Source organism: Sphaerodactylus townsendi, linkage group LG02 (assembly GCF_021028975.2).
Source record: "Sphaerodactylus townsendi isolate TG3544 linkage group LG02, MPM_Stown_v2.3, whole genome shotgun sequence".
Taxonomy (NCBI): Eukaryota; Metazoa; Chordata; class Lepidosauria; order Squamata; family Sphaerodactylidae; genus Sphaerodactylus; species Sphaerodactylus townsendi.
Genome location: NC_059426.1, coordinates 35,785,015 through 35,812,658, shown reverse-complemented (window position 1 = coordinate 35,812,658; position 27,644 = coordinate 35,785,015). Strand labels below are relative to the sequence as shown.

The 27,644-nt window shown below is 43.3% G+C and overlaps 1 protein-coding gene across 7 annotated transcripts in view; it reads left to right on the top strand.

The window, feature by feature from the left end:
* The window catches only part of SLC4A10 (solute carrier family 4 member 10), a 198,273-nt gene that overhangs the window by 165,295 nt on the left and 5,334 nt on the right, over positions 1 to 27,644 (top strand). For 5 of the 7 annotated variants that reach the window (XM_048486961.1, XM_048486964.1, XM_048486959.1 and 2 more), the window contains 9 exons: positions 2,791 to 2,952; positions 5,334 to 5,447; positions 6,471 to 6,632; positions 10,889 to 11,140; positions 12,281 to 12,349; positions 13,793 to 13,966; positions 15,304 to 15,426; positions 20,752 to 20,819; positions 22,236 to 22,352. In XM_048486961.1, the coding sequence (XP_048342918.1) occupies positions 2,791 to 2,952; positions 5,334 to 5,447; positions 6,471 to 6,632; positions 10,889 to 11,140; positions 12,281 to 12,349; positions 13,793 to 13,966; positions 15,304 to 15,426; positions 20,752 to 20,819; positions 22,236 to 22,352 (1,241 nt within the window). Of the gene's footprint in view, positions 1 to 2,790; positions 2,953 to 5,333; positions 5,448 to 6,470; positions 6,633 to 10,888; positions 11,141 to 12,280; positions 12,350 to 13,792; positions 13,967 to 15,303; positions 15,427 to 20,751; positions 20,820 to 22,235; positions 22,353 to 24,440; positions 24,480 to 27,644 lie in introns of all 7 variants that reach the window. The other 2 variants (XM_048486962.1, XM_048486965.1) reach the window with 2 other exon arrangements.

Sequence of the window (27,644 nt, the reverse complement as noted above, 5' to 3'; positions counted from 1 at the left end):
CCAGGGTCAACCCCGTTTAGCTTTGAAAACCTGTCAAGATCGAAGAGCCTGGGTTATTCAGGTACATGCTAATATATCCGTGTACTTTAGCCACTGAAAGGAGAAGAACATACCAAATATTCAAAACTACTCAATAGGTGTAATCTCTGTTTAGAAAAGAAGAAAAAGAGTTTGGATTTATACCCCACCTTTCTGTTCTGTAAGGAGGCACCTTACAGCTTATCAATCCCTTTCCCTTCCTCTCCCCACAACTTATCAACCCCTTTCCCTTCCTCTCCCCACAACAGACACCTTGCGAGATTGGTGGGGCTGAGAGAATTCTGAAGAACTGTGACTAGCCCAAGGTCACCTAGCAGGCTTCACGAATAAAATCTGTCTCTCCAAATAAGAATCCACCTCTTATGTAGAGGAGTAAGGACTCAAGCCCAGTTCTTCAGAATAGAATCCACCTGCTCTTAACCACTATGCCATGCTGGCTGGTGTAGTGTGTTGTTTGTGTAGTCAGTATTCCTGGTAGATTTATTCTTGACCATCATTATACGATGTGTTGGCAACTGTGATCCAAAGTATACCTGCACCAGAGGACGATAACCCACATCCCTGTGTTATAAATCAGAAGATTATAAAATATAGTTGAACCAGCACTTCACCATGGTCTCTGTGGACACTGGCTGTAATGCTGAGGTTCTGAGTGGTTATATTAAAGAGATCTGCATTTGAAGTTCTAATGTAATATTTCCTGGAGATCTACATTCAACACAAAGCTTCACTTTCTGGCATGAGCAAGTAACAATTAGCAATGGCTGAGGAAGACTGTGGAGGAAGTCCTTAGCGTGCATTCTAAGCTGACTTTAAATGGTTTTTAGTTGCTTGTACAGGAATGAACTGGTAAAGATCCCTCAGATCTGTTCTGTTAATGTTAGTGCTTTTCTCAAGTACAAGAAACTTTCCCCAGTCTAAGAAATGTTTTCGTCCGTGGAGTAGCCTTTTGCACTAGAGTAAAATGCCCAAGTAATATATACAAATCATGTATTAACATTTTGAATAGGCATCAAGCAATAAAAAAAGAAGGTATTCAGAAGCTGAGGTAGAGGAGGGGCATTAAAGATATTCCTTGCCTGGGGACCCATGAAGTGTAGGGTGACCTATGCTTGTGCAGGCTGGTCGTCAAGTAGTAGTTAATAATCTAGCATCAAAATCTTTGTCGCTACAGCTATTATTCAGGCTGGTTGATGTTTATTTTATAACTTCTTCTGTGCTTATGTGATGCTTTTTATTCTGAAGTGGATGTTTCCTTTATATTTTCTCAGTTCTTAAATGTTCTTAGTTCTTTCTTAGTTCCTCCAAAGATAATGGAAAGAAGATGTGGTAATTTACCTGCTATAATCACATACTGAACAGCAGCCTTCCTTCATTTGCTAGTAAATGTGAACTCAACATACTGAAAGACAATTTTCAAATACCTGACAAGTGTCCACATGTGTCCACAGGCGGCAGAGCTGGGAATCAAACCCGGTTCCTCCAGATTAGATACATGAGCTCTTAACCTCCTACACCACTGCTGCTTCTAAGGAGCAGCAGTGGCGTAGTGGTTAAGAGCAGGTGCATTCTTATCTGGAGGAACCGGGTTTGATTCCCTACTCTGCCGCTTGAGCTGTGGAGGTTATCTGGGGAATTCAGATTAGCCTGTACACTCCAATACACACCAGCTGGATGACCTTGGGCTAGTCACAGCTTTTTGGAGCTCTCTCAGCCCCACCCACCTCACAGGGTGTTTGTTGTGAGGGGGGAAGGGCAAGGAGATTGTAAGCCCCTTTGAGTCTCCTACAGGAGAGAACAGAGGGAAATAAGTCCAAACTCTTCTTCTAAGGATACTTTCTTGTACAAAAGCCTGATAGAATAACATAGAATTGACTTCTTTATGTTTACTTTTATTGGATTGATATCTGGCCTTATCCCAGCCAAAGGCAGCTTACACGTAGTCAACATATAACATATACAATCAATATATAATAGTCACAATCTATAAATAATACATAATACAATAGGCAACATAAATAATTTGAATCAGAACAGTAAATAGTTAAAATTTACAAAATAGGCAAGCTTAGGTGCCTTTCCATTTTCTGTTTCAGTCTCCAGTGAGGGATAAATTTACCCAGACAAAACTAAAAATTATAACTCTAAATCCTCTCTCCCCCTCCCCATTCTTTCTAATGTAGCTGAGTACCAGGATCTCCTACAGACCTTCCCCTCTTCCATATGATCTATTCCAGCTGTAACCACCGCAGAAACACAATGATGTTAATTTGAGTCTATGTTCACCAGTCTCTATGATGTTCAAGAGAGTCTTTGGCCTCTTTGATGTTTAGAGTCTTTGGCCAAACTCTGTGAATATTAAAAGAGTCTTCTGCTTAGGATTTTTTTCCCTTTATATGCATACTTTTAAAATGTATGAAATGAAAAGTGCTGTGTAGTGTTTTGGATATTGGACTGGGGATCTGAAAAACATGGGTTCGGATTCCACCCTGCCACTATGCTCTGAATGGTCTCCTTGGACCCTCCATTTTTGTCTGAGCCTACTACCTCACAGTGCTGCTGTGAGGATAAAATATAAAAGGAAGAATCATGAGCTCCTTGAACGATGGCAAGATGAAAGCATGCTTGGATAGATTTGGGTGTTTAAAGTGAACGCTGATAGTGACAATGAAATGAATAATCCAGTCTTGTTTATCTATGGGTGTTCTCAGTCACAAAGAACGTAAAATGTGTCTTTACTTTCCATGTTAGCAATGTAGGTGGTATCAAGGGAAATTTATAGGACGAGCCTGTGGACATGATGGTCCTTACGTCCCAGATGTTCTCTTCTGGTCAGTCATCTTATTCTTTTCTACAGTTACAATGTCATCCACATTGAAGCAGTTCAAGACCAGTCGCTATTTCCCAACAAAGGTAACCTGAATATTCTTTTTTTTTGTTAAATTGTTCTAATATGAACCTTGTTGCCCAATGCAGGATATAGTCTGTTGCTCCCAACATCAATAATTGACTGTTGTTGGCAATCGTAGAGTCAGAATTATGTTTTATAGTATCTTTTCTTCATTTACCAATAATGGTTTGGATCCTACAACTCGATTCTGCTAGTGGCACAACTTTCATCCAGTGGAAGAGTCTCTTGTGCCTCTGAATCAGCCCCATTTGCCCTCAAAAAGCTTAGTCTTCAGTGGAAGAAACACCTGGGATTCAATCCCAGAGGCGTAGCTCCAAGGGGACGAGGGGGGCGTGATGCACTGGGCGTGCACCCCTGTGAGGGTGTGGCAAGGGCGTTCCAGGGGCGTGGCAGGGCATTCCGGGGGCATTGCGGGGCGAGGGCATTCTGGGGTGGGACAGAGGCAGAGGATGCACTGGTGCACCGGACACTTCCCCCCCTTGCTACACCTCTGTTCAACCCAAAATGTTGATATTTGGGAATGCAAGGTTGCAGTTCTCCCAGGAAAGGAGAAAATGTGTATGTTACTGGTTCTTTCTCATTTAATTTGGCATAGAGCAAAATATCTCAAGCAGAGTGCATTGAACCAGGTACGGCAATGTTTGTTAACATCAGATCCTAACGTGTAAAATAAAAAAAGAAAGAACTCTGACACAATACAAATTAGCAATGCCTTGGATATTTTTGCACTTGAAACCAAAAGTCCAGAGGGTGTATCCCCACTGTGAACCATAGCTCACTTTTAACGACTGGCAGAGATGAAAACAAAAACATGTTCCTTTCTGCCTGCTGAAGTGGAAAGGCCTTCGTGTTGAGGCCATCCCTGCAGATCACCCACTCTGTGGGTTGTGTGCATTATCCCTGCTCCGCACCTGCCTGAGCTTTGTTACTTTGCTACAAAGTTCATTCCTCAGAGAAGCTGTTTTCCAGCATTCCAAAATGGCATTGCCTCGTGTGCTTTGAAATACACGACAGCACCAAGGTATCACTGTGCCCTGTTCATCCAGCTGTAATGACTTGACTTACTGAATTTTGAAAGAAAAACTTGCATATGAAAGTTCTTCTTTATTCATTGGATGCAGCTTTAACTGACATTTAGCTTTAAATACGCCAGCCATGTCTATGTGCTGCTGTTCAATATGGACAACTAGGCTTTTCAGATCTTTCACTATGGCTTGAAACCTCCCAGCATCTGTCCACTGCGTGTTCAGTAGAGTAGCAGGGGGAGGGGGAATGGGAAAACCCATCATGTCAGTGCCATGACACCACTTCCTGTGCAGAACTGCAAGTGAGTCACCACTTAAGCATTACACTCCCCTGAATACTCTATGGATTTAGATACTATAGCATCATGCCGACACAGTGACATCACTTCCAGGTTTGTGGTGGAAGTGACGTCGTACCATTGGCACAATATTTTTCCCCCATCCCCTCCCACTCCCTCCTTCCCTCTCCTCCACTTGTTAGTTGCCAGTGGTGACACCCCAATGAAGAACTTAAGGACGCTATTTCTGTAAGCTCAGATGTCCATTTAAATTATAGCTCTGCAGTGTTACTTCTTCAAATCAGAGCCAGTGCTAGGTTTCAGAGGGTCTTGGACAAATGCTCTTCAGTACACTGCCATGCTTCTTCCACTTCCTTCCCCCCTCCCTACCTCCACCTTACCTGTGTACCTGTCTGGAGTCAGCAAAACAGAACAAAAAGAAGTCAGAGAACTGCTGTTCTGATCTCTCCACTGTTTCTCTGACCAGGAAATGGGAGGTTGCCCCAGAGGGATCTGTGATATTGCAGGGGCTTCAGGAACAATCTCCGGTTTTCCAGTGAGAGACCACAGAAATGGGATCTCTCATATGAATATGGCTGCCTTAGGATGCCACCAGACATCCTTCCTAACAGGAAATGAAACCTTTTCCCAGAGGCACCTGCTGCATCCTCCCATTTTCTGGAGACTGGTGGGCACTTCTGTTCAGCAGAGGTCCACGGCTGTCTCATGACCTTAAGGGTGCTCATCTCCAGGTACCCCATTAGATACTCCCCTCTTGGATGCTTGCTTCATCCTTGATCCGCAGCTCAAGCAGTACTTGCACTTTTCCCTTCTACTTTTCACCTTCCAAAGAGATGATCCACAAAAGGAGTTAGGGATCGTCTGCTTATGCCTTAATCTCTCTAAATGGGGAAAAAGGAGAAAGTATGGATTCCTACACCAGGCAAAGTACTGATTGCAGGGGCTGGTATTGAGCTCATAGCTCAGTCTGGAGATGTGCACACATCTCCTTGGTAGAACAAGGTATTTTGTTTAAAATGTGTTTCTTCTTGCCACTGACAATGGGCTTGATCTTTCAAGGTACGGTCTGTCGTGAGTGACTTCGCTGTTTTTCTCACCATCCTGTCCATGGTTTTAGTGGACTATGCCCTCGGGATTCCATCACCAAAGCTTCAGGTTCCCAACGCTTTCAAGGTAATCCCGTATCCAATTCGTTCGTCTCTGCTTGGTTTTAAATGACTGGAAGTTGTTCCGTTCTGAAACAGATCAACATGTCATCAAGTTCAGCATAAATAGTATGGCTGTCAGAATTGATTTTGTTCATATAGAAGAATTCAGAAATCTCAAGCTGAAATAGCAACTATTGTAGAAAAAGATGTCACATGCAAATTAATCTAATTCGAGGAGACCAACTTATTTTAATATCAGAGACTAGCAGCCACAATGAACTGAGCCTTCTTGTCTGGCTCCCTGGTTATAGAAAGGTCTTCTGCATTAACTTGCCTGATGCCAAGACCTGTGCACTTCTGACTCCAGGTTGAAAGGTATCTGTTGTCACAAGCTGACTGGCTGTTATATTATGCGTGTCGATAATTTCCACTTTTGTTAAGTTTCTCTGTTTTCAGTGTTTTTGTAAGGCTGCTAGGCCCAACTGATGCATTTATTGCTATGTTAAGATAGTTTGCCACCTTGCTTTTATTGTATTCCTATTTTCCCTTTGATATTACATTACATTTTTAAAAGGATGTCTGCTGAATTTTTAAAGTTCTTGGGCCTTTTTGGTTGTTTTATATAATGAGCTATGCTGTTTCAATTGTTTAATATATTCTGAGTTTTATTTTAAGCCACTTTGAGAATAACAATGATATAAATGAATAGGTTTAATATATATTATTGTTTTCCCCTTTCCCACACACACACACTTACCCACACACACACACACACACACACACACACACAAGATCTTGGGTCATCAAGATGTTGTATGGTTTATGCAATGCTTATGCAGAGGGTTTCAAGGAAAATTTTGGCAACATCTCATAGATGTATAATGAGTGTGTACCCTACTGCTCAACCTGTTGTGGTTTTAACTTGTAATTTTGTACCATTTGAGATGGAGTATATGCGTTTTAGATTGTCTCACATACCTCCACAGATGTTCCAGGCAATTTTGGTTTAATGACCCTCTCCAACGTCAAATTGTTCTTGTTCTCCTAGCCCACCAGAGATGATCGTGGCTGGTTTGTCACACCATTGGGACCCAATCCTTGGTGGACTGTGCTAGCTGCTGGAATCCCAGCCCTGCTTTGTACAATTCTGATATTCATGGACCAGCAGATTACAGCTGTTATAATAAACAGAAAAGAACACAAGTTAAAGGTAAGCTAGTAGAGCTGCAAAGGCGACACGTTGTTGACAAAGGTGCAATTGGGGGGAAAACCCAACAAGGTGATACTAATGATAAGTATATAGTCAATTGCTAAAATGTGCCCAGTGCAACACTTTTCTTATTGGCCAGTATTGCCCTGTGGCCTATTGTTTTGATCCTGTATGTTGTCTTTCTGAACAGCCACAGAATTATTTTACTCACACACCCTCACTACCTAGATTAGGTTACAATAGAACACAGAGCTTGGACTGGATGATGCAACCCTGTCAGTCTTCCGCTGCTTCCTCCTAGCAGTTCTTTCCCCTCATGGAAAAGTTTATTCCTAGGATCGTGGGACCGGTGTGGAGCAATAGCTGTACAGATCAGGAGGCTGCAGAATGGAGGAGCAAGAGGACAGAATCTCTTGCATGGTGCAGAGTTCTGCTGACAGAAGAGGAAGAAGGGAGTGATTTGGCCTCTTCCTCCTCTCTTGCTTCAACCTCCTGACCCAGGCAGCTGTTTCTTCATGCAGGTCCTGCAACTGTATTAACAAACTTTCCAGTTTTCAGAAAGGACTATGGTCTTAATGATTCTGGGGCCCTGGGCAAAAGTGAAGGATGGAGCTCTCACTCTCTGTTCTCACCCAACCTGCTCTGAACAAAAATAAAGTTCCTGATTTTCCCAATAAACGTGTCTTCAGAAGGGCCCCGTGGTTTGCAGTGTGATGGTCTTTCTTCATCCTCTGTTTCTTCAGTGGGCCTACAAGTTACATCTGGTGGTGGTTTCAGCCAACTGTTTGACTGCAGGGTCTGTTGCTTACTTTTGAAGAAAGTAGTAACTTCTCATAATGTTTCATGTAGTTTCTTCTCTGCTTTTCATTTTTTCTGCCTGTTTGATTGCTTCTGACTGAATATAATATAAAGTTAGCTAGACTGATGACACATGTGTATCATGTTTGAAACAACAAGAACCAATGAATAACACTAGCTGGAACATCACCTGTTGGCATACACACACAGACACCCTGACTGTGGGCATGGGAAAGCCAGGAAGATCACACAACCCTAATGCAGTCCTTGAACAAGGCATAACTCTCCTGAATCTTTGTATAAAGCACATGTCCTTGATAAACCTCTGCTGAATCCCTGAAAATACATTCATTATCATGTTAGTAGACAAAATATTCTAAATTTCCAAAGGTTGATATACTAGGATTGTCAAAGACCATGTCACAAGGAAGTGTATGATTAAGCAAATATATCTGATGATGTTGGCTTTTATGTATGAAAGCTCTAACCATGATAGCCATACAGAAGTCAAGTGGCCCCTTAAAAGCTGACAACGTTGATTCTACATTCAGCTTTCACCACAGCTCAGTCCTAAGCAAAGTTACACCTTTCTAAGTCCATAAAAGTCAAGTCTTAGAACTCTATAGCCCTGCACAGGACAGGACAGTTCAATAGACACCTTTAAGGAGGTGCAAGATTCATTGTTGCTTTCTTCTTTGGCCCACCTTGGCATCTGCCGCTGGTCTGTAGCTGACATTTCTGTCAATTCTGCCTTTGTCCATTTCCGATTCTTTCCCTGCTTCTGCTCCTATTGTAGAGAATGGGAAACTGTACAAATGAGGCTTCAGATGGCATGGTTAGGTCCCAAGCCACACATTTTTTTCAGTAGCACTTACAGATGGAAAACTAAAGAAGAGTTCATCACTTTTCCGATAGAAATGTTGGAATGAGTTCCAGGGACAAGCTTGTCTGCATATATGCACAGATTTCTGAGCCTTTTCGGTAAACAGCCACACAGTCTTCAAATCACATTAAAATGCATTTGCAGCCATTTGTGACTTATTGGTTGTTTGAATATTTTCTGTGTTCTCTTTTTTGTTGTTGTTTTTGGAGGGGGGGTTGCCCTCTTTGTCAGTCTGGCTGATCGTGTCAATCCATAGTGTTTTGTGTGGTTCACTCGACAGATGCAGGGAATTTCTGCCAAGTTTTGGAATGTATTTTTCCCCCACGGTGGCATGTGGGTGTCAGATGGTCTTCCTGGCTGCCCTCTTGCCTTGCTGCATATTCATTTTTTTGCTGGGGTCTGATGTAGCATCATCACCTGTTGCCTCGCTTCCTTTGCCTCCCATATGTCAGCTTGCTTAGGCTTCTGTGCGGGGAAGAGGGGGGGGGAAGCTCCCCAGTTTCGTTGAGAGATCAATGAAGTCATGAGTATACTCTTCTCAAAATGTGTCAGAAGGTAGAAAGGTGTTTCTGGCTTCAATCCACCCATCACATTAAAGAGGCACACTTGCTTTTAGGGAGCTGTTTCTGCCCCGTTTGGTTTCAGCGAGCTTAAGGGGAGATGTTCCAGGATGCCTGGTTTGCACGTTCCATTTGAAGGGGGAGGGGGAGGTACCCAGAAGCTTTTGTCTGAATGTCACTCATCTTCTATCCCTTTCCTCATCATTGCCCTTTTGCTGTTATGATTCTGAGGACAAAACACATGGAGTGGTATCTAGATAGATCTTGCCCGAATTTCCCTCATTATGTCCAAGGTGGCATTTGCCCAGGCAGGCCCTGTGACCCTCCATTTAGCCTTTGTGGTGGTTGAGTAAGACTCCCTTGTCCTTCTTTCGCCAGCAGAAAAGCTGGTTGGATCCATTCCGAGCAGCTTACAGCATCATTCTCTTGTTCTCCATTTTATTAACATAATCCCAGCCCTGAAGTATGTTAGGCTGAGAGAAATGGAATTCAGAGGCCCGAGGGGCTTCTATGGCAGAAATGGAATTCAGAACTGTGCCTCCAAGGTCCTAGTGTGACACTCTAATCAACACATTTTGTTGACTATCAAGAAATAAGTTGGAAATGGGGGCTACTTCTTGATTTCTGTAGAAGGAAAAACTTCAGCAAGGGCAGTCTTGCCACCCCTGTCAAAGTTCTCTCTTTTGCACAGGCCTTAACCTTAGTCCAAACAAAAAGTTACGTGTCTAAGTGTAGAAAATACAGATGTGGGGATTGCTTTGAGGATGTCTCTGTATGCCCTTCAAGTACATATTCATTAGATATATTGAAATTAAATATTAATATTATTAAATATTAAACCATTCACTCAGGCAGGATAGGAATATAACAAAAACTACCGTATATACTCGAGTATAAGACAATCCGAATATTAGCCGAGGCACCTAATTTTACCACAAAAAACTGGGGAAACTTGTTCACTCGAGTATAAGTGTAGGGTGAGAAATGCATCTACTGGTAAATTTCAAAAATAAAAATAGATACCAATAAAATTACATTAATCGAGGCATCAGTAGGTTAAATGTTTTTGAATATTTATTTCAAAGAAAAACAGTAAACTAGCTCTGTAAGTGGAAAAGAGGGTCAACAAAAACAATATGGTATCAACAATAACTTTAAAAGTACAAAAACTTTAGCTCAATCAGCAACCAAGCTAAAACACAAGAGTTGAAATCCTTCAAAACTGGATTCCTTCTCCTCATCTGTATGTCCAAATGTAACCCAACTTAGATTTTAAGAGGGATATTATCAGAAATAGAAAAGGAGTTCAAGTCTTTGAAGTGTGATCCCACCTTGTGACCCTTAACATTCACCAGACTTACAACAAAAGAAACTTTAGATCTGTTTTCTGTTTCATAAACAATAGTGTGCAGTATAACAATGAAATATGGCAAACCAATACAGAAACAATAATCAATATATAATAATTCTGGCCTGCTATGTCTAGCAGGGACTGAACTCCTCTTAACAACTGAACTCCTCTTAACAATTCTGAGGAAATTGAGCCTTTTCTTCCTTATATGGAAAATCTGAGCAGTTTAGCCCCCCCCCCCCCAATGGACCCTGGGTTACACAAACAGAGCTTCAGCTATAGCACATACATTTGTATATAAATACCATGTATACTTGAGTATAAAACCCGAATCTGCACAAATGTAAATTTCGGTATTAAAATGAACAGGACAGCCCTGGAAAACAAGGAAACTCTGAATAAGCCTCCCTATGGCTTAAAGAGAGAGTGTATTGTTCATGCAGGAGTGTGCCAAGGGTTTGAATCCAACACAGATACATTGCAGCAAAGGAGAAATAAGGCAACCAGCTATTGCCTAATACTTGCCTAATGGGGGATTTGTTTCTCACAAGCATTGTTAAAATGGCTGTTTATTAGGAATGCCTTCTGTCTCAAATGCTGATGAATGCTGAAAAGACATATTATTGCTTCTATCCAGATAATGTTATTTTGTTGTTGTTGACAGAAAGGCTGTGGCTACCACCTCGACTTGCTAATGGTAGCTCTCATGCTTGGCGTCTGCTCAATTATGGGACTGCCCTGGTTCGTTGCTGCCACGGTCCTCTCCATTTCTCATGTGAACAGCTTAAAGCTGGAGTCAGAATGCTCTGCTCCAGGAGAGCAGCCCAAATTTCTTGGCATCCGGGAGCAAAGGGTGACGGGACTCATGATCTTTGTACTTATGGGCTCATCTGTTTTTTTGACCAGTGTTCTTAAGGTACGCCACTCCAGAAAAACTGAATCATACACATAGGTACATTTGAGCTGAATTTGCATACCTTGTGATAAATGTTTGCACTGTGCCCTTTTCTGTATCTTATGTAGACCACTTTTCCTTGTCAAAATACTTTGCATGCAAGAGGTCCCAGCATTTATACTAGGGATTTCCAGCTTTAAAAAAAAAGGATCTTGGAGGACTTGTTGGAATAGACAATACTAGATTAGGTAGGCTACTGGCCTAACTCAGTAGATGGAAACCTCATATACCACTCAACTAGTTTTGCTATTCTGGAGGTGCTCACTGTGAGACCTACGTGCCCGATGTGATCTATTAGTCCTCAGACTGTCAAATAACAAACCAGACATTGGCTCTTAATACACAACCTCATGACAGGTTTTCTCACTTTTAAATTTATGAAAAGAATGCTTGAAATCCAATCTAGTGCATGGCATTAAAAGCACAAATACCAAAATAACAACCCCTTGTCTTTTAGTGGTAGATTATAGATATACATTGGAAAAATTTGGAAGAAGCTAGTGCCACTAAGGGAGATCGCGATAAAGCGACGTCCTCCCTTTCCAGACACTGGCCTCGAAAGGCCGATCCCTGCCGGCACAGCCTCCTATAGGCTGGCTGGCCCTCGTCACGTGCCGGTTCCCGGAAGGAGGAATTCCACTCCTTCCTCCTCTGCCGCAACTGGGGATGCAATTTCTGCCCACTCTCACACAAGTCTCACAGGCATCCAAATGCATTTTTTTTTGTTCCCCTTCAATTGTTCCAGTCTTTAGATCCGCATGTTCAGCAGTGGGACATGCATCAGCAACTGTACTAACTGGTGGAACACATGGTTGATACCAGGGTTTTTCTGTGGGGGGGGGGGGGGATATAATGAAGCTCAGTTGACTTTGTACTTCATCCTGCTAAAAAGTCTGAGGACTCCCTGGCCTGGCAGTTTCAGGGCATCTAATATCCCTAATGAGTGGAGGTCCATCAGTGATATACATCATCCAAAGAAAACCTTAAATCCTGGCTCCAGATCAGTGGTAACCTTCAGCAAATTAATCAAGCTCTTTTCTGCCTGCTGTAATCTGCCAGCCCTGAAGATCATTCTGACTTTTCCCTTTTCCCTCCCAACAGTTTATTCCCATGCCAGTGCTTTATGGTGTATTCCTTTATATGGGTGCCTCTTCTCTCAAAGGAATTCAGGTAAAGTAGTGAACGGGAACCATTTTTGCCCTTTTTGTTACCTCTTTCTGTTATTGTTGCTTGCATTTCACATTGTTTAGAAATTGAAACAGCGGGACCTAAAGGGGGTTTACTGTGTGAGTCATCCTGGAGCATTGGGAAAAAAGATTCCATAGTTGGTTCTGCTGTAGAATTAGGTCTACAGTCCTGTTTGCCTCCCCCCCCCCTTTATTTTACTTTGGTTTCTACCCTGCCCTACCCCAGCCAAAGGCCAGACTCAAGGCAGCTTACAACCAAGCAATACAACATCCACAGTCCAAAATACAAACAAAATATAATATATTTTGAAGATGCCAGCCACGGATGCAGGCGAAACGTCAGGAGAGAATGCTGCTAGAACACGGCCATACAGCCCGGAAACCACACAGCACCCAAAATATAATATAGAAATACAGTTAAAATGACTCAGACTAATCAATGAACAATTGAAGTTATACGTATGCTCAAAATGACACTCTATCTTTTAACTTACAGAGCATCCCTGAGGGTCAGTCACAGTGTAACTCTGGCACTGCTAATCTGCTCTCTCGGGGGTTTGGTTAGGTGGCTGCCAGCAAGAAAAAGTGGTTGTAGCTGGGGCTTCATGGTCTGTGTCATGTCAGTATTCCCAGAAACCACATGAACGACTCACTTCCAAGTTCAGCAGGGAAGGAGGCAAGCCAAAACAAGTTAAAGGGAGGCATTACAGATCGTGTAGAGCAGTGGCTCTCAACCTTCCCAGTGCCGTGATCCTTTAATACAGTTCCTCATGTTGTGGTGACCCCCAACCAGTGGTGGGATTCAAATAATTTAACAACCGGTTCTGGTGGTGGGATTCAAATAATTTAACAACTGGTTGTTTACAAGCACCATTTTAACAACTGGTTCTGCCGAAGTGGTGCGAACCTGCTGAATCCCACCACTGCCCCCAACCCTAACATTTATCCATTTTACAGATGCAGAACACTGATGCAGAGAGTCTTAGGCGACCCCTGTGAAAGGGTCGTTTGACCCCCAAAGGGGTTACGACCCACAGGTTGAGACCCGCTGGTGTAGAGTGTGTCATAGTCTTGACTTAAAATGCAATGGACTGAAAAGCTGTCTGCCCTGGTTTTAAGTCTGTACAACATATGACACTCAGGTCTGCCACATATTTATTATCACATTGCCATCTCACAGTAAATGTGCAATTTTGTAGGACATAAAGGTGAGCTATAATTTTTGTAAATAAATATTTTTTCTCACACATTCATTCTTTGTTCTCTCTATTCCGGATACTTTGTGTTTAGAATAGTTGTATCAGTGAATATGTAGCTTTTTGTGGAAATGGAAAAGTATCTTCCCTTGGAAGAAATGGTATGATGATCACTAAGACTTCCCAATAATTGTGGCTGAAAACTGAACCATATTCTTTTCCAACGACAGCTCTTTGACAGAATCAAGTTATTCTGGATGCCCGCCAAACACCAGCCAGATTTCATCTATCTGAGGCATGTTCCTCTTCGGAAAGTCCATCTCTTCACCGTAATTCAGCTGAGCTGCCTTGTGTTGCTGTGGATTATCAAGGTCTCAAGAGCTGCCATAGTGTTTCCTATGATGGTATGGACCTACATGTTATGGACTATGATCTATTCTTAGCAACAAGGGGATTACTAAATTGCTATTAGCTACCCTTTTTCAAGGGATAGTAGCTAATGCATCTGAGTGGAAAAAAATCTGCTTGGATCCACAGGGGAATTTCTGCTTGAGGAGGGCGTGATTTTCATTGATTCCCCTTCCCCAGTGGCAGATCTTTTACTCCTCCCTTCTTCCTGGTGATCTCCTGTCCTCCCTGGAGCACCAGTGGGTGTCAGGAATAGTGCCTGGTGATTGAGGGGGTTTCCTATCTTATTGCTGTTTGTAACAATTTGCATTGACAGAGATCGTATCAGGGTGATGGAAGGTGATGGATTGTATCAGGGTGACTCTCACTTCAGTGTAATTGTCACCAGATATATGTAACCAGCCTGCTTTGTGTAAAGGGACTTTACTTTTGCTTCTATTGATCTTTATGGTTTTGTAGAGAACTAGGCTGATCCTGACAGGTTACTCCCAAGGGAAAACAGGACGTGCCTGTTGTCCCGTTGGGGTAGACATGCCTGGTGGCTGTATCTTTCTCTAGCCCCAACTTTGGGGCGCCTAAACTCCAAAATAACTCTTTTCACACATTCTTTGGGAAAACGGGAGGGGGGATTTCTCGGGGATAAAGGAGGCCAACTAAGCCAGGTCTGGCAGAACTGGCTTTCTCAAGCTGAGTTCTTCGTTGCCTTACAATAAACATTTCTGATCAAGAATCCAGAGTATGTTTATTCCTTGAAGATGTGAGACCTAACAATGGGAGGCCATTTTGGACTACAGCTGGAGGTGGAAGGTGGAGAAGTTGTGCTCCACAGGCAGAAATTTGTTCCGTCTGTGGTAAACGTCCAGTAGAGCCAACAGATTGCCTCCTGTCTCCACCCATATATTATCATTCAGGTCTGATTCTAACAAGATTGGCTACTAGAAACACCTGAACATGGAGGGAACTTCATACATTGATTCTAAGATGTCACTTATTCAATGGGCCTCTCTGCTCACTGTTCACTTACTCCATGGACCTTCCTGCTCTCTCACCACCACCACCACCACCACCACCACCACCACCACTTCCTGCCTCCATTGGTTTCCACATAACGCTAAGAATTTCACCCTCATGCCTACAAACATACTTTATATGTATTTGAGGATTGAATTCTCTTTTGCACACACATGTGCATGCATGTCTACACACTCATTGAGAATGATAACTATGAATATTTAAGATACAGCTTTGGCCTATATGCTTTAGTTTGGATTTTGGAAGAGCAAAAATTATTTCTAGCTGTCAATAAAATTGCACCATTTTTTTAAAAAACTAGGTTTTAGCATTGGTGTTTGTGAGAAAACTCATGGACTTATTTTTTACCAAACGAGAACTAAGCTGGTTGGATGACTTGATGCCAGAAAGCAAGAAAAAGAAGCTTGAAGATGCTGAAAAAGAGGTGGGCCTGGATTTCTTTTATTTTCTCTTTCCTTTTTAATGAAGACTGTCTAGTTGGCATGTGGTTACATTATGTATGGCAGAATTGACTGCCTGGAGTTTTTGAGTGTGGCATAACCTTCAACAGTCATCTGAATTTTAACTGTTATTATTAGGTATTGTTAAAGGCTATCTGTTCTGTAAACGTGTGCCAACTCTCACAGAGTTGATCCACATGGAGAAACAGACATTTCCCATGCTCAGTTGATGTTCTCCCATGTACTTCTGAATGGAATGGTTGCATCTTTTGATGATCTTTTCCTAAGATCAGATGGACATTCCCAGCTGCAGTCACAGATTGTTGCAGATGACCAGAATTGGATTAGGATTTAAAGTCATGGATCACATTAAGTCATGAATGGCACAATCCAGTCAAGGAGCAGCAGTGGCGTAGGAGGTTAAGAGCTCGTGTATCTAATCTGGAGGAACCGGGTTTGATTCCCAGCTCTGCCGCCTGAGCTGTGGAGGCTGATCTGGGGAATTCAGATTAGCCTGTACACTCCCACATACGCCAGCTGGGTGACCTTGGGCTAGTCACAGCTTCTCGGAGCTCTCTGAGCCATTTTGGGTCCCCTCTTGAAGAGGAAATCAGGGTCTAAATGTTGAAATAAAATTAAAAATACAAAGAAATGTACTTCACACAGGTTATTATAAGCATAAAATGGAGGAAGGGAGAAAGTTTTGTGCCACTTTGGGCGCCCCTTTGAGAGAAGTGGGAAATAAATATTTTCCTTCTTTTAAAAGGGGGGCATGAAGGAAATAGGGGGAATCTGTATTCATTGGAATGCTGGGCTCACACATGATATTCTGAGTTCTGGCAGATTGCAATGCAAAATACTTATAAAAGACAGAGACTTTTCCCTTGTGGCTCCCCCAGGAACCTATTCCCTTTGAGCCCATGTTTCTTCTTTCATGTCACTGGCTGTTTCTCCTTGAATAGTGACTGACAACATCTGTCAGCATCTGGGAAGCTGCTCCACTGCTGGGCTTTCAGGCTTGGAAGCTGCCTGCGAGAAGACCTGCTGGAAGTCCTGCAGGATCTGACTCTGCTGACTGTAACTGGCTACCTCGGTTGGCAACACCTGGGCTGAGACCAGCCAGTTAGCTACATAAACAGCACAAGGGCTGAGGCAACATCGGGACACCTGTTTGGGGGGAGGGCCAGGATAGTCTGTTGAGTTTTAGCGAGGTTAGAGTGTGTTTTATCAGGGAGGGATATGTGAGTGGGCAACTCCTTGGGCTTCTCCTTGATCCCCCCCCCCGGGCTGGGCTTCCCTGGGCCAGCCACGGGCCAGGAGGGGGGGGGGATACAGAAATTAGGTCAGTGAGTGGGAGACATCTCCAGTCCCCCTTCCAGCACCAGGAGGCCCTCACTTCCTCAGACTTGGAAGCTTAGCACACAGAGCACGTCCCTCTTATCAGGATTAAGTTTCAGTTTGTTGACCCTTTTCCAGTCTATGGCTGCCTCCTCATAGCAGCTGTCCAGCACTTGGGCAACCTCACTTGATGCAGATGAATCTGAGAGGAACAGCTGGATGTCATCCATATATTGATGACAACCCACACGATATCCTCTGATAACCTCCCCCAGCGGCTTCATACAGTATTAAATAACACACTACGAAAGGCTGAAGAAGTGGACCTGCTTCCTTGAAATGGGAGGAATATTGACTGACTTACTAGTTCTGCTATTAAGCGTATTGTTCAGACTTCTTTTGATGCCTTCATGTTATGCTGCCTCTAGCTGGTTTTTACTGGCTAGATTCTTGGATGGTACATTGTGCTTTAGCCATGTTTGCCCTACTGTAGTCTCGCTACAGAGTTTGTTTGTTTGGACTAAATTCATTTAGCATTTGATTCATGTCCTATTTTTGGTCTAGGGCTTGGTTGCTTTGCAAGCTTCTCAGAGAAAAGGACAGAGATATGTTGTCCCTGTTGGTACCCTTAGATCTTTCAGCAGCCTTCGATACCATCGACCACCATATCCTCCTGGAGCAACTGCAGGAGTTGGGGCTAGGGTCCACTGTAATGCAGTAGTCCTCATGCCACTTCAGTGGCCTACTCCACTGATTGGTGTATGTGTGTGAAGGTGCTTGGGTCCCTGGGAGCTTTCTTGTGGAGTTCATCAGGGCTCAGTCTCGTCTCCTAGGTTATTTAATATCAGTATGGAGCTACTGGGGGATGTCATCAGAGGATATGGCATGGGCTGTCATCAGTATGCATATGACACTCAGCTGTTCCTCTTGGTTCCGTTTGCATCAGGTAAGGCTGCCTGAGTGATGGACTACTGTCTGGCAGTGCTCATGGACTGGAGAAGGGTAAATGAACTGAAATTGAATCCCAATAAGATGGAGGTGTTCTGTGTGCCAAGCTCCCAAGTCTGGGGAATCAAGAGACACCTGGTGTTGGGAGTGGTGGTACTATCCCAGAATGACCAGTATCTTTGGATCATCCTGGATGGAATGCTGTCTTTGGAAGCCCAGGTGGCAGCAACAACATCTCCGGCTGCTGCACCAGCTCCACTTTTTCCTGAACCGGAAAGACCTGGCTACAGCTATCCATGCTCTGGTAACCACCAAATTGGATTATTGCCAGGGACTATATGTTGGGCTGTCTTTGAGGACAGTTCAGAAGCTTGAGCTAGTGCAGGATGTGGTAGGTTGTCTGCTGACCAATGCCTCATACTGGGATCACATCACCCCACTTTTTGGCTTCTGATGTGCTCCAGGGCCCAATTCAAAGCACTGGTACTAACCTATAACGCCCTACATGGCTTCAGTCCTGGATACTTGAGAGACCACATCCACCCATATATTGCTGCCCAGGCACTGAGATTGGACGGGAAGACCTGCCTGACTGTCCCACCTTCTTTGGAGTTAAGGGGTTGGGAGCAGCCCAGAGGACCATCTCAACAGTGGTCCTCTACACTGTGGAATGCCCTCCTACAAGAGGTCAGCCAGGCACCGACCCTCCTGGAGGTCTGGTGCCTGATGAAGACTGGCCTCTTTGGCTGATCCCCCCCCCCCTTACTGGGCTGAGGGAGCCCTTGAGCCCTACTTCACCCATTCTTGGGGGCGATTGGGGTAGGAGTTCTTATAATGTCTTATGGTTTTAGAGATTTTGTTATTGTGTTGGAAAGGACCTTACTATGGTTTTTATTGTAACCCGCCCTGAGACTGTTGCAAAGGGTGGGAAATAAATCTAAACAAATAAACCAAACTTCCAGCTATACATTTTTATTTACATCTCCTTTTATTTTCAGTCACATTTCTGGGGGATTATTTTTTACGCGTTATGGCATTGCGAAATATTTGAGGCTATTATTAAACCTGTTCAGCTGTCAAAATCCCGAGAAAGCTGTGAAGCCTGGAACATGACAAAAATCGACTAGAAAATTCAGAGACGGAGCCGCTGGAACGTAATTGGAGAGACAGAATTCTGCTGGCTTTAAAAATGAAACTGGGCTTCTGCCTACAAATAGCAATGAAGCTGACATGTTTGACTAAGTTGAGACTTTACTTCTACAAGGCTGTCCTCTATACTAGGAACAGTTCGGTTCTGTGAGGAGCATCCTTTGTTGATGTGGGGAACAACATTTGTTCTCAAGCTCTCCTATTGGTCCTTGTGATAATCTTAAATCCTGGGGAGGCCCTCAAAAATGGTGACCTGCTTATGGTGAATGGCTTCATGTGAGCAGCTGTGCTCCCCTTAGTGGCCTCTAGAGACATGAAAATGGGCGCCAGGCTAAAATTTCCTCAGCCTGTGCCAATTCTTTCTCTGGCTGCTTTCACTGCTTGAGGGGGGTTTGCCCTCATGGATAGTGGGAAGCCTCCACAGTGAAAAGGTCCAGATGATGTCATGCCCAATCCAGGCACAGCCCAGATTTCCCCCCCCCCCTCCTTTTAATATGAAGAGAGTAAAAACCTACCTTTTTATGTTTGAAGGAGAAACCACGGGGTGGCTGTGGAACTTCTACCTGTCACCAGTACAGGGAAGAAGGCTGCTGTCAAAGAGGCATGGGGTAGCTTGGTGTTGTGCGCAGTCTACCCACCCCTTAGCCCTTTATAGAGAATAAGAAGAAGAGTTTGGATTTATATCCCCCCTTTTTCTCCTGGAAGAAGACTCAAAGGGGATGACAATCTCCTTTCCCTCCCTCCTCCCCCACAACAAACACCCTGCGAGGTGGGTAGGGCTCAGAGAGCTCTGAAGAACTGTGATTAGTCAAGGTCACCCAGCTGGCACAAGCTACTCTAGTTCACCAGATAAGCCTCCACAGCTCAAGTGGCAGAGCAGGGAATCAAACCCGGTTCTCCAGATTATTGTGCACCTGCTCTTAACCACTACACCACGGTGACTTTTGCCCTTTTCTACTGAGCTGCAGTGTAGCCTACCAACACCACTCAATAGGGAAAGAGAAGGAAAAGCCGGGGGGGCGGGGTGGGGGGGGCGGGGAGGATCTGAGCTGCAGAGGCTGTCCAACATTGCGGAGGTGCAGGGTGAGGGAGTGCAGTAGACAGTGGGGCAGGAACAGGCATTTATGGTTACCATTCTCGTTCCACCTGTGGCTGCACCACAGCAAGAACATGTTTTTCCACCTCTGTGTCCTGTGAGAGACATGACTGAAGGCTAGTAGGTGTCTTTGTTCCAACTTTGTCCCAACGGTTGCAAAGCCTGGTTCATGTTGCAGTGGAAGATCTTGCTGTGTTTGTTTTTTATCCGCTTCCACTGTAACCAACCTGACAACATGATCACATATAAAAACATCATGAATATCCCACTGGGTACATCTAAGCCTACGTAGGCAGTAATGTCTTGCAGTTGTGGCTGCTTATATTAGCCCTCCCCCCCAGTCATAATTATCACCTATGATCAAGGGGCGGAACCCACCAAAAGTTCTCTTCTGCAAGCCCTGTTGTAATTGAATGAGAATTGTTCAACACTGCACTTTTCCAGGGGATTGTGCCCCAAATGAGTAACGCTTTTCACAGAGTCCCCATCTTTGTTGCAATGAGCTATTTTCAGCAGGGGAAATTAGCTTTTGTCAAAGAATTGTCCTTTTAAATACAGTTTCCTAATTTCTGGCACCTGTCAAGACACTTGAAAAAGAGTTGTTAATAGAAAAGGCCATTGAGATGACACCTTATTTTTTTTTTAAAAAAAAACATTTGGAAAAAGGAATGAAGGAATGCTGTTTGTTTTTCTTCTTTGGTGATTGAATCTGCAAATGTCAGCGAACAGTGACAGCGAGAGCTTTTTTTTTGCTCATCTCTAAATTGTTTTCTTCCAGGAGGAGCAAAGTATGCTGGCAATGGAGGAGGAAGGGACTGTCCATTTACCACTAGAAGGAAACTACAGGTAAACCATTGAGATTGAATCACTATTTATCCATTCAAATTCACATGAAAACCTAGGATGTGTCAATGTGGTGCAGTGGTTAGCATGTCAATTCCCCACTCTCCTGAGAAGCTCACGGGGTTGCTTTGAGTTGGTCTCTCTCTCTCTCTTTCTCTCTCTCTGGGCCTAATTATACATTACAAAGTCCTCTGCTTAGATCTGGGCACCTGTGAGGGCTCTAAACCATATGTGAGTTGATAGTTCCCTGCCAGACCCTGGGGGCCAAGCCTTGAGGCCCAAAGAGCAGACTCTGAAAGGAAATGAGGTTGAGGTTAGTATTTTTTTTTGTTTTGTTCTTTGTATTTTTTAATCTTTCTATTTTTGCTATCTTTTGTCATTTGTATTTCCTTTCCTCCTGTGAATATAATTCTTGCTGATTGAGAGTTCAATTCATGCATCTGACAAAGCAGCCCTGCCCTTCAAAAGCTCAGGAGTCTTGCTTTTTTTTTTTTACCCCTCGCTAAAATGCCAGGAAAAGGTTTGTTAATTACATAAGATTTATTGCATAGATGCCCGTCCCATGAAACCAATAGGAAGTTTTCTTCTGCAGGAGCTCTGGGGCATACACTGGAATGCACATTAAACTGTGGAATTGAAGTTTAGACTGCCTAGAGCCCTGTGGAAATGAAAGTGGATTTGCTGTTACCACTATTTTTAGGGGAACAAGCAGTGATGGGATTCAAATAATTTAACATCTGGTTGTTTACAAGCGCCATTTTAACAACCGGTTCTGCCGAAGTGGTGCGAACTGGCTGAATCCCACCACTGGGAATAAGTAATTCTAACTCAATGAAGGCTTTGATATCCAACATTAAAGGGGAACAGGGTACTCAGAGAAGTGCCAGCTACTTAAGCTCATTGCTGTGCTTTGGGACCTCTTATCTGGAGGTAATCACAGTGATCAAGCCCACACACTTGATGCTGTGGCAACAGAATCCACATCTGGAGGGATCCTGCCTCCTTTCCCCCACCCCGCCAAAATTGCCTTGCACAACAGTCAGACAAGCAGGTCAGCTGCCTGGTCTGAGAGGAAAAGCAACGTTTGAGGATAATAACAGCTGCCAGGGCTAACTGGCAGAAGCTCAGCAACAGCCAAATGCTCCAAGCTGGCCAGCTGGAGAGGCAGGATTTGGGTTGGCGTGTACCCAAAAACACAGGTGTAGTGGTTGAGAGGGAAGACCTTGCTTCCTGGGTGATGCTGGTTAACTGAGCCTTCTGGATGATCAAGCATTGGATGACAAAGCTTGTACTGCGAAGGAGGACTTGAGAATAGGCGTGTGTATTCCTTTGAATCTGTAGCTTGCACAGGACTGCAGACACGGAAGCTTGATTGCTCTCTCTTTCTGTGTGTGTGTGTGTGTGCCCGTTTTGTTTTAGAGATGACCCATCCGTAATCAATATTTCTGATGAAATGGCAAAAACAGCTGTGTGGAAGACACTACTGATAGGATCAGAAAATAACAAGGATAAGGAGTCCAGCTTTCCTTCTAAAAGGTTTAACATATTTTTTAAAACATAATCCTCTTATATGCTATCTACTTCAGTCAGAGTTTGTTTCTGGTCAAGATTTTGCTTTGTTATTTATATAATGGGTTGGATCCAGCCAGCTTTCTTGCTTAGTCCTAAGTCCCATCCTTTCTCCAGCTCCTGCCACACACGCCTTTTGTCCGTGCATGTCCCAAAATCCCCACCGTAGCCTGTTCAGTGATGAAATAGGACCCTCTCCTCCTTTTTTCACTCGTGGAAAAGCTGATTGGATCCCACCCAGTATTCACACAGAGAGAGAACTCTACTGATACCTTGAAGAACTCAGATAATCAGAACCTTATAAACTCCTCTTTAGACACATACTGAAAACCCCAGTGTGACAACTGAGTGGCATCAGTGCATGAGAAGAGGGGGTATATGAACTCTTATGCTTGTGTAGCTGCTGCATCAATAGCTAGGTCCTTAAAGACCTAAGATCTTCAGGTCTTCGGAAGCACCGCACTAGCCTACCTACAGATTTCTCCTTTCCACAAAGCTCTGATTCTGGAGACTGTAAAGCAGAGGGGTATGTGGACAACAAAACAAGACCTGGCCAACTTAAGATGCTTCTGGGTGATTGCTTTTCCAGCAACAATAGCATTAAACACCAAATTTGAGGGTTCGTATCCAAGACGTACCTGCCAGTACAGGTGGGCACATGTTTCTGTATTTGATGTCACAGTTGCTGAGCCGCTCAGACCGCTCCTGTTGGTCAGTTTGGACTAACAACAATTGCCATGAATGCAGTAAAGTCCTTGGCTGATTTTCATGCTTACCTCAGGCAAAAGCAATGATACAGAAGCAACTTTACCAACATCAAAATGTAAATAAAGACAAAAGGACATCCAGGTGGTCTATTGAGCATTTCTAGTGCATGGTGACTTTGTCCCTTGCCTTTCCTAGTGGTCTTGTATCATGTTTGATTGTAAACCCATGAAAAGAACACATTCTACAGGGCCTACTGTGTAAGGCGACTACTTACTACTACTTTATCGCCATCAAGTGACAGCTGGCTTATGGCGACCCCGGAGGTGATTTGCCATTGCCTGCCTCCGCAGCATGACCCTAGTATTCCTTGGAGGTCTCCCTTACTACGCATCACTGTGTATTTTGCACAATCACTTTTGTATCTTTCCAATAGCTACAGATGACGTCCCTCCAATGGATTAAAAAAAATGTATACTGTCAGGCCACCCAGGATTACAGCAGATATTTATTTAAACCTAGAGGAACTCCCAAAGTACTGATACTTCGTGATACTAACTCACAATATCCTAGTCGTCATTCTGTTTTGAAAGCGATTTAATAGATTGCAAGTTTGTCAGACAATTCTAATGAACTGCTGGTGCTGCTGCTATAACCTTTTTTCAAGGCCAGATAGGTCAGGAGGCAACACTTATGCATTTTAGTGGTTGGCATATAAGCCATGTTTTATTGGCTGAAAATGATCTGTTAATTTCTCATCAGATGTGCCAGAATAGCAGTTGCATGTACATCATAGTTACAGAAAAAATGATCATGGGTACATCACTGCTGGCCCCTTAAAAATAAAGGTTTGCTAAGGTCTCACAACACAGAAGCACAGTTTAGGAGAACCAAACAAGCATTCTCAGATTGATTCATCCCATGCGTGGCTATGGCTGCGTAAGTGCTGAAAAGTTAGCTTAGTGGTTAATGGGGGCTGGTTCTCTCTTTCCCAGCTGAGTCCAGCTCGGGGTACTTGGTTGCTTGGAGAGGGAAAAATAGCTGGAGGGATAATCAGGAGTATGTACAGGCCACCTCTTCCCGGTAATAGCTGTTTCCATGATGATGCTCTCTAATTACAAAAATGGAGGACAGTTTTTATTGTGATATCCTGGTGGTCACCCTTGCAGAGTTTATACCCTTCTAAGCCCATTAACTTCAATGGATAGAATGATGTGACTCAATTTAGGATATCATTGCTAACTGGGTATCAATGCAATAGCCTAACAGCTGTTTTCCCCCAGTGCCATTCATTTTGAATTAACACTTGTTTTCTGCTTAATTGTTCCATTGTCACGTTTCTACCATAAGCTCCCCTTCCTAATCTCTCTAGAAGCTGATTCCCCAAAGGTAAGACCCTGTCCCCAAATCTCTGCTTTGATGGCTGTTCCCACTACTAAATGGTGTTTTTGGAAACGTTTGCTTAACATTATGTGTGAATTTTGGGGAGACAAAATTTGATGAAACTGTATTGAAAGCAAATTTAGAAGCTGCTGTGTTGGTTGTCCTTTTTAAAAGAATGTTGCAGTTCCGTCAGACTTTGGAACAAAAGAGAATCCTCAAGATGGCAGCTTGTACTGAGAAAATTATTACCTTTTTCAATAAAGAAATTCACTATGTTTAACTTGCGAATGTTAACTGAAATTAAATTCCTCTGATTGATTTCTAGTATTTTGTCACCCCAAAAAAGGCATGTTGCTTCTTCAGTGTTCTTTCTCTTTCTATGCAGCATAAACAAGATGATCGGTCCTTGGTCAAATACATGTCACAACCCCTTCCCTTTAGTTAGGACGGTACTATGTCGCTTCTCAAATCATATGACCTTTCCTTCTGCTAATCACACAAATGGTGCCCTGGTTCTCACTGCTGATGTGAACGGTTTGCACCAGTACCCCCAACTAAACGTATAAACTGGTGTTTTGTTTCAAATATCTTTTAGAAAGCTTCCTCCATGGTCAGTGCTACATATATGACTTTATATTTTCATTTTGGTGTCTTCACTACTAAATGGCACAGCAGCATACTTTAAAAAACTAGAATGGTCAGTACAGGTTGAAAAGAGTAAAGCTAGGCTTGCTGCGGAAGTCAGTTCAGTGCTGATGATGGGAATTGTTGATCCGGAGATTCTCAGGCTTCTTGAAGACGGGGACCTCTAGAACTTCCTCCACACTATTCTTTGTAAGCTTGCCTCTATGAAGAATAAGAAACTAGCTGTTCATCCAAAGTGAAGTCATTCCCAGCTAGAAAGAGGGGCAGATCTTAGAGGCATCTGCTGTTCTCGATAATGGAAGAAAACCGGGCAGATTTTAAAGCAAAAAGCTATGAAATGCCTTTGACTGTCTAAAATAATATAGATTATTGCACTAGCTTTTCAGTTTTCTAAAACTCTTAATCAGGATGGATGTTAAAACAGAAGGGAGGCCATGGCTGTGGTGGTGGTGGTGGGGAATATTTCAGGTCCATGTCTGCATCATGAAATGAATGCCAGGTATTGTTGAATAGACTGCTTATTGGTGGGTGGAATGGTGGGTGGGGCTTGGTTTTATGTTATGCTTTCTGTTCGAAGAGGGAATATGCGCAGTTCATCCCCAACCTTTGCAGTTAGATGCATGCTTTCAATGACTGACATTGGCTATCTGCAAAGTGATTTCAGGAACTGATTGCAAGATTAGCTAAGTCACTGAAGGCACACAGAGACACCAAGTAGTAAGTCTCAACTCAAAATCTCAAACTCATTTTTTAAAAAATACGCTATGATCTTTGTACAAGTTGGCCAGTTAATGACCACAGTGGCCATGACTCCTGGAAATGCTGCCTCTTCTCTGCTAAATTAGATTATTTAAGCTGCAATCCTAAATATATTTTTGCAGAATTAAGCCCCACTGAATAACATAAAACTTGCTTCTTAGCACCGTATTTTAGGATTTCTATCTTAGTTCTTAAACTGATCCAAAGCAGCTGCTAGTGACCAAATGTGCAGGTGCAAAGATGTTCCTCTTGGTACTGTGTTCACCAGAGAACACTGATGCAAAGATGCCTGGAGCTTCTGTCAGATGTAGTTGAGGAAATGGAACAAAGTATGTCTGGCTAGTAATTATGGATATATTGACGTTCTCATTTAGACATTTTCATTTTCCTTTATTTGGACACACATGAACAGCACGAAAACAATCAGCTGTGTTTGCAGTTGGCAACTTCTCAAGCACAGCCAATAAAATCCAGTAGTTCATCAGATGTCTCACAAACTCCAGATGGAACACAGAGATCCTTTAATAGGCAAAGGGGGAAAAAGATAGTTGTTAAGAAAACTAGAAATTAATTTTAGACAGTGCACTAGGTAAAGTGTCAATGGAAGTCCATTCGGGTAATGTGTCTTAGTATTTTCAGGGGCAAAGGACCCCATGAGCACAACCCCTTCCAAGGTATCCTTACTTTGAATGAAGAATCTCATGATAAGGACACCTGCTTATCATATTTGCAAATACCGTAATCAGATTTGATACTGCTAACATCCTTTGTCATGGCAAAAGGGCACCCCGTGAAATCTTGTCTTCTCTCTTCTGGAGAGAAAAACCAAGATAAATAGAACATAATCTTTTTAGTAATCGTATTTAAAATTGATGGAGCCAGTGCAATCTGTAATTTATTCATACGTAGTAAATCTGTGTTCCCTTGTTCGATTGTACTGGGATTTTATGTTGTACACCACTCAGAGCCCTTTGGGGAAAGGGTGGTATAGAAATTCAAATAATACATAAATATAAATAAATAAAAGCAATCCCCAAATAACCTTCTGTGCATTTGCTGATAAACATATGGAAACAATTGTAGTACTTTTCTTCTTGTGGGTGGTTTTTTTTTTTTTGGTGGGTGAGGGGGAGCTTTCCTTGCCTCTTCATCACATTTTGTTAATCATTAAGCTCCATGAAGTCATGCTTTCAGACTGTAGGCTATATTGTCTTGGATCCAGAGCAGCATGCAAGGATTTTTGGCTATGGAATGGAACCCCAAAATAACCTCCAAACTCCCCTGTCCACTGGGAACAAAATGCCTCAGACGCACAGGTGTCAAACTCACGGCCCTCCAGATGTTATGGACTACAGTTCCCATCATCCCCTGCCAGCATTGTGCTGGCAGGGGATGATGGGAACTAGTCCATAACATCTGGAGGGCCGCGAGTTTGACACCTGTGCCTCAGGGTATTTGGGGCTTCTGTGGAAGGGGAACAATCACAGCCCATGGGCAGAAATTCTTGGGCCCGTGGAAATGTTGCTCTCAAATCCTAGCATAACATGACAGAGTAGACCTTTTAACAGCCAAAGGTGCGTTACCGAAGTAGGATAAGTGCGGCTGCCCCACAGGTCATCTCTGATCAGATAACTCTTCATTTTACAGCTCCAGGGCATGTAGTTCGTCCCATCCAACCTATCAAAGGGCAAACTGGTAGCTGTAAACGCCATGACTGCCTCTGTTCCACACACAGCCTGTGCACTTCACACCAACAACACTCTTCAG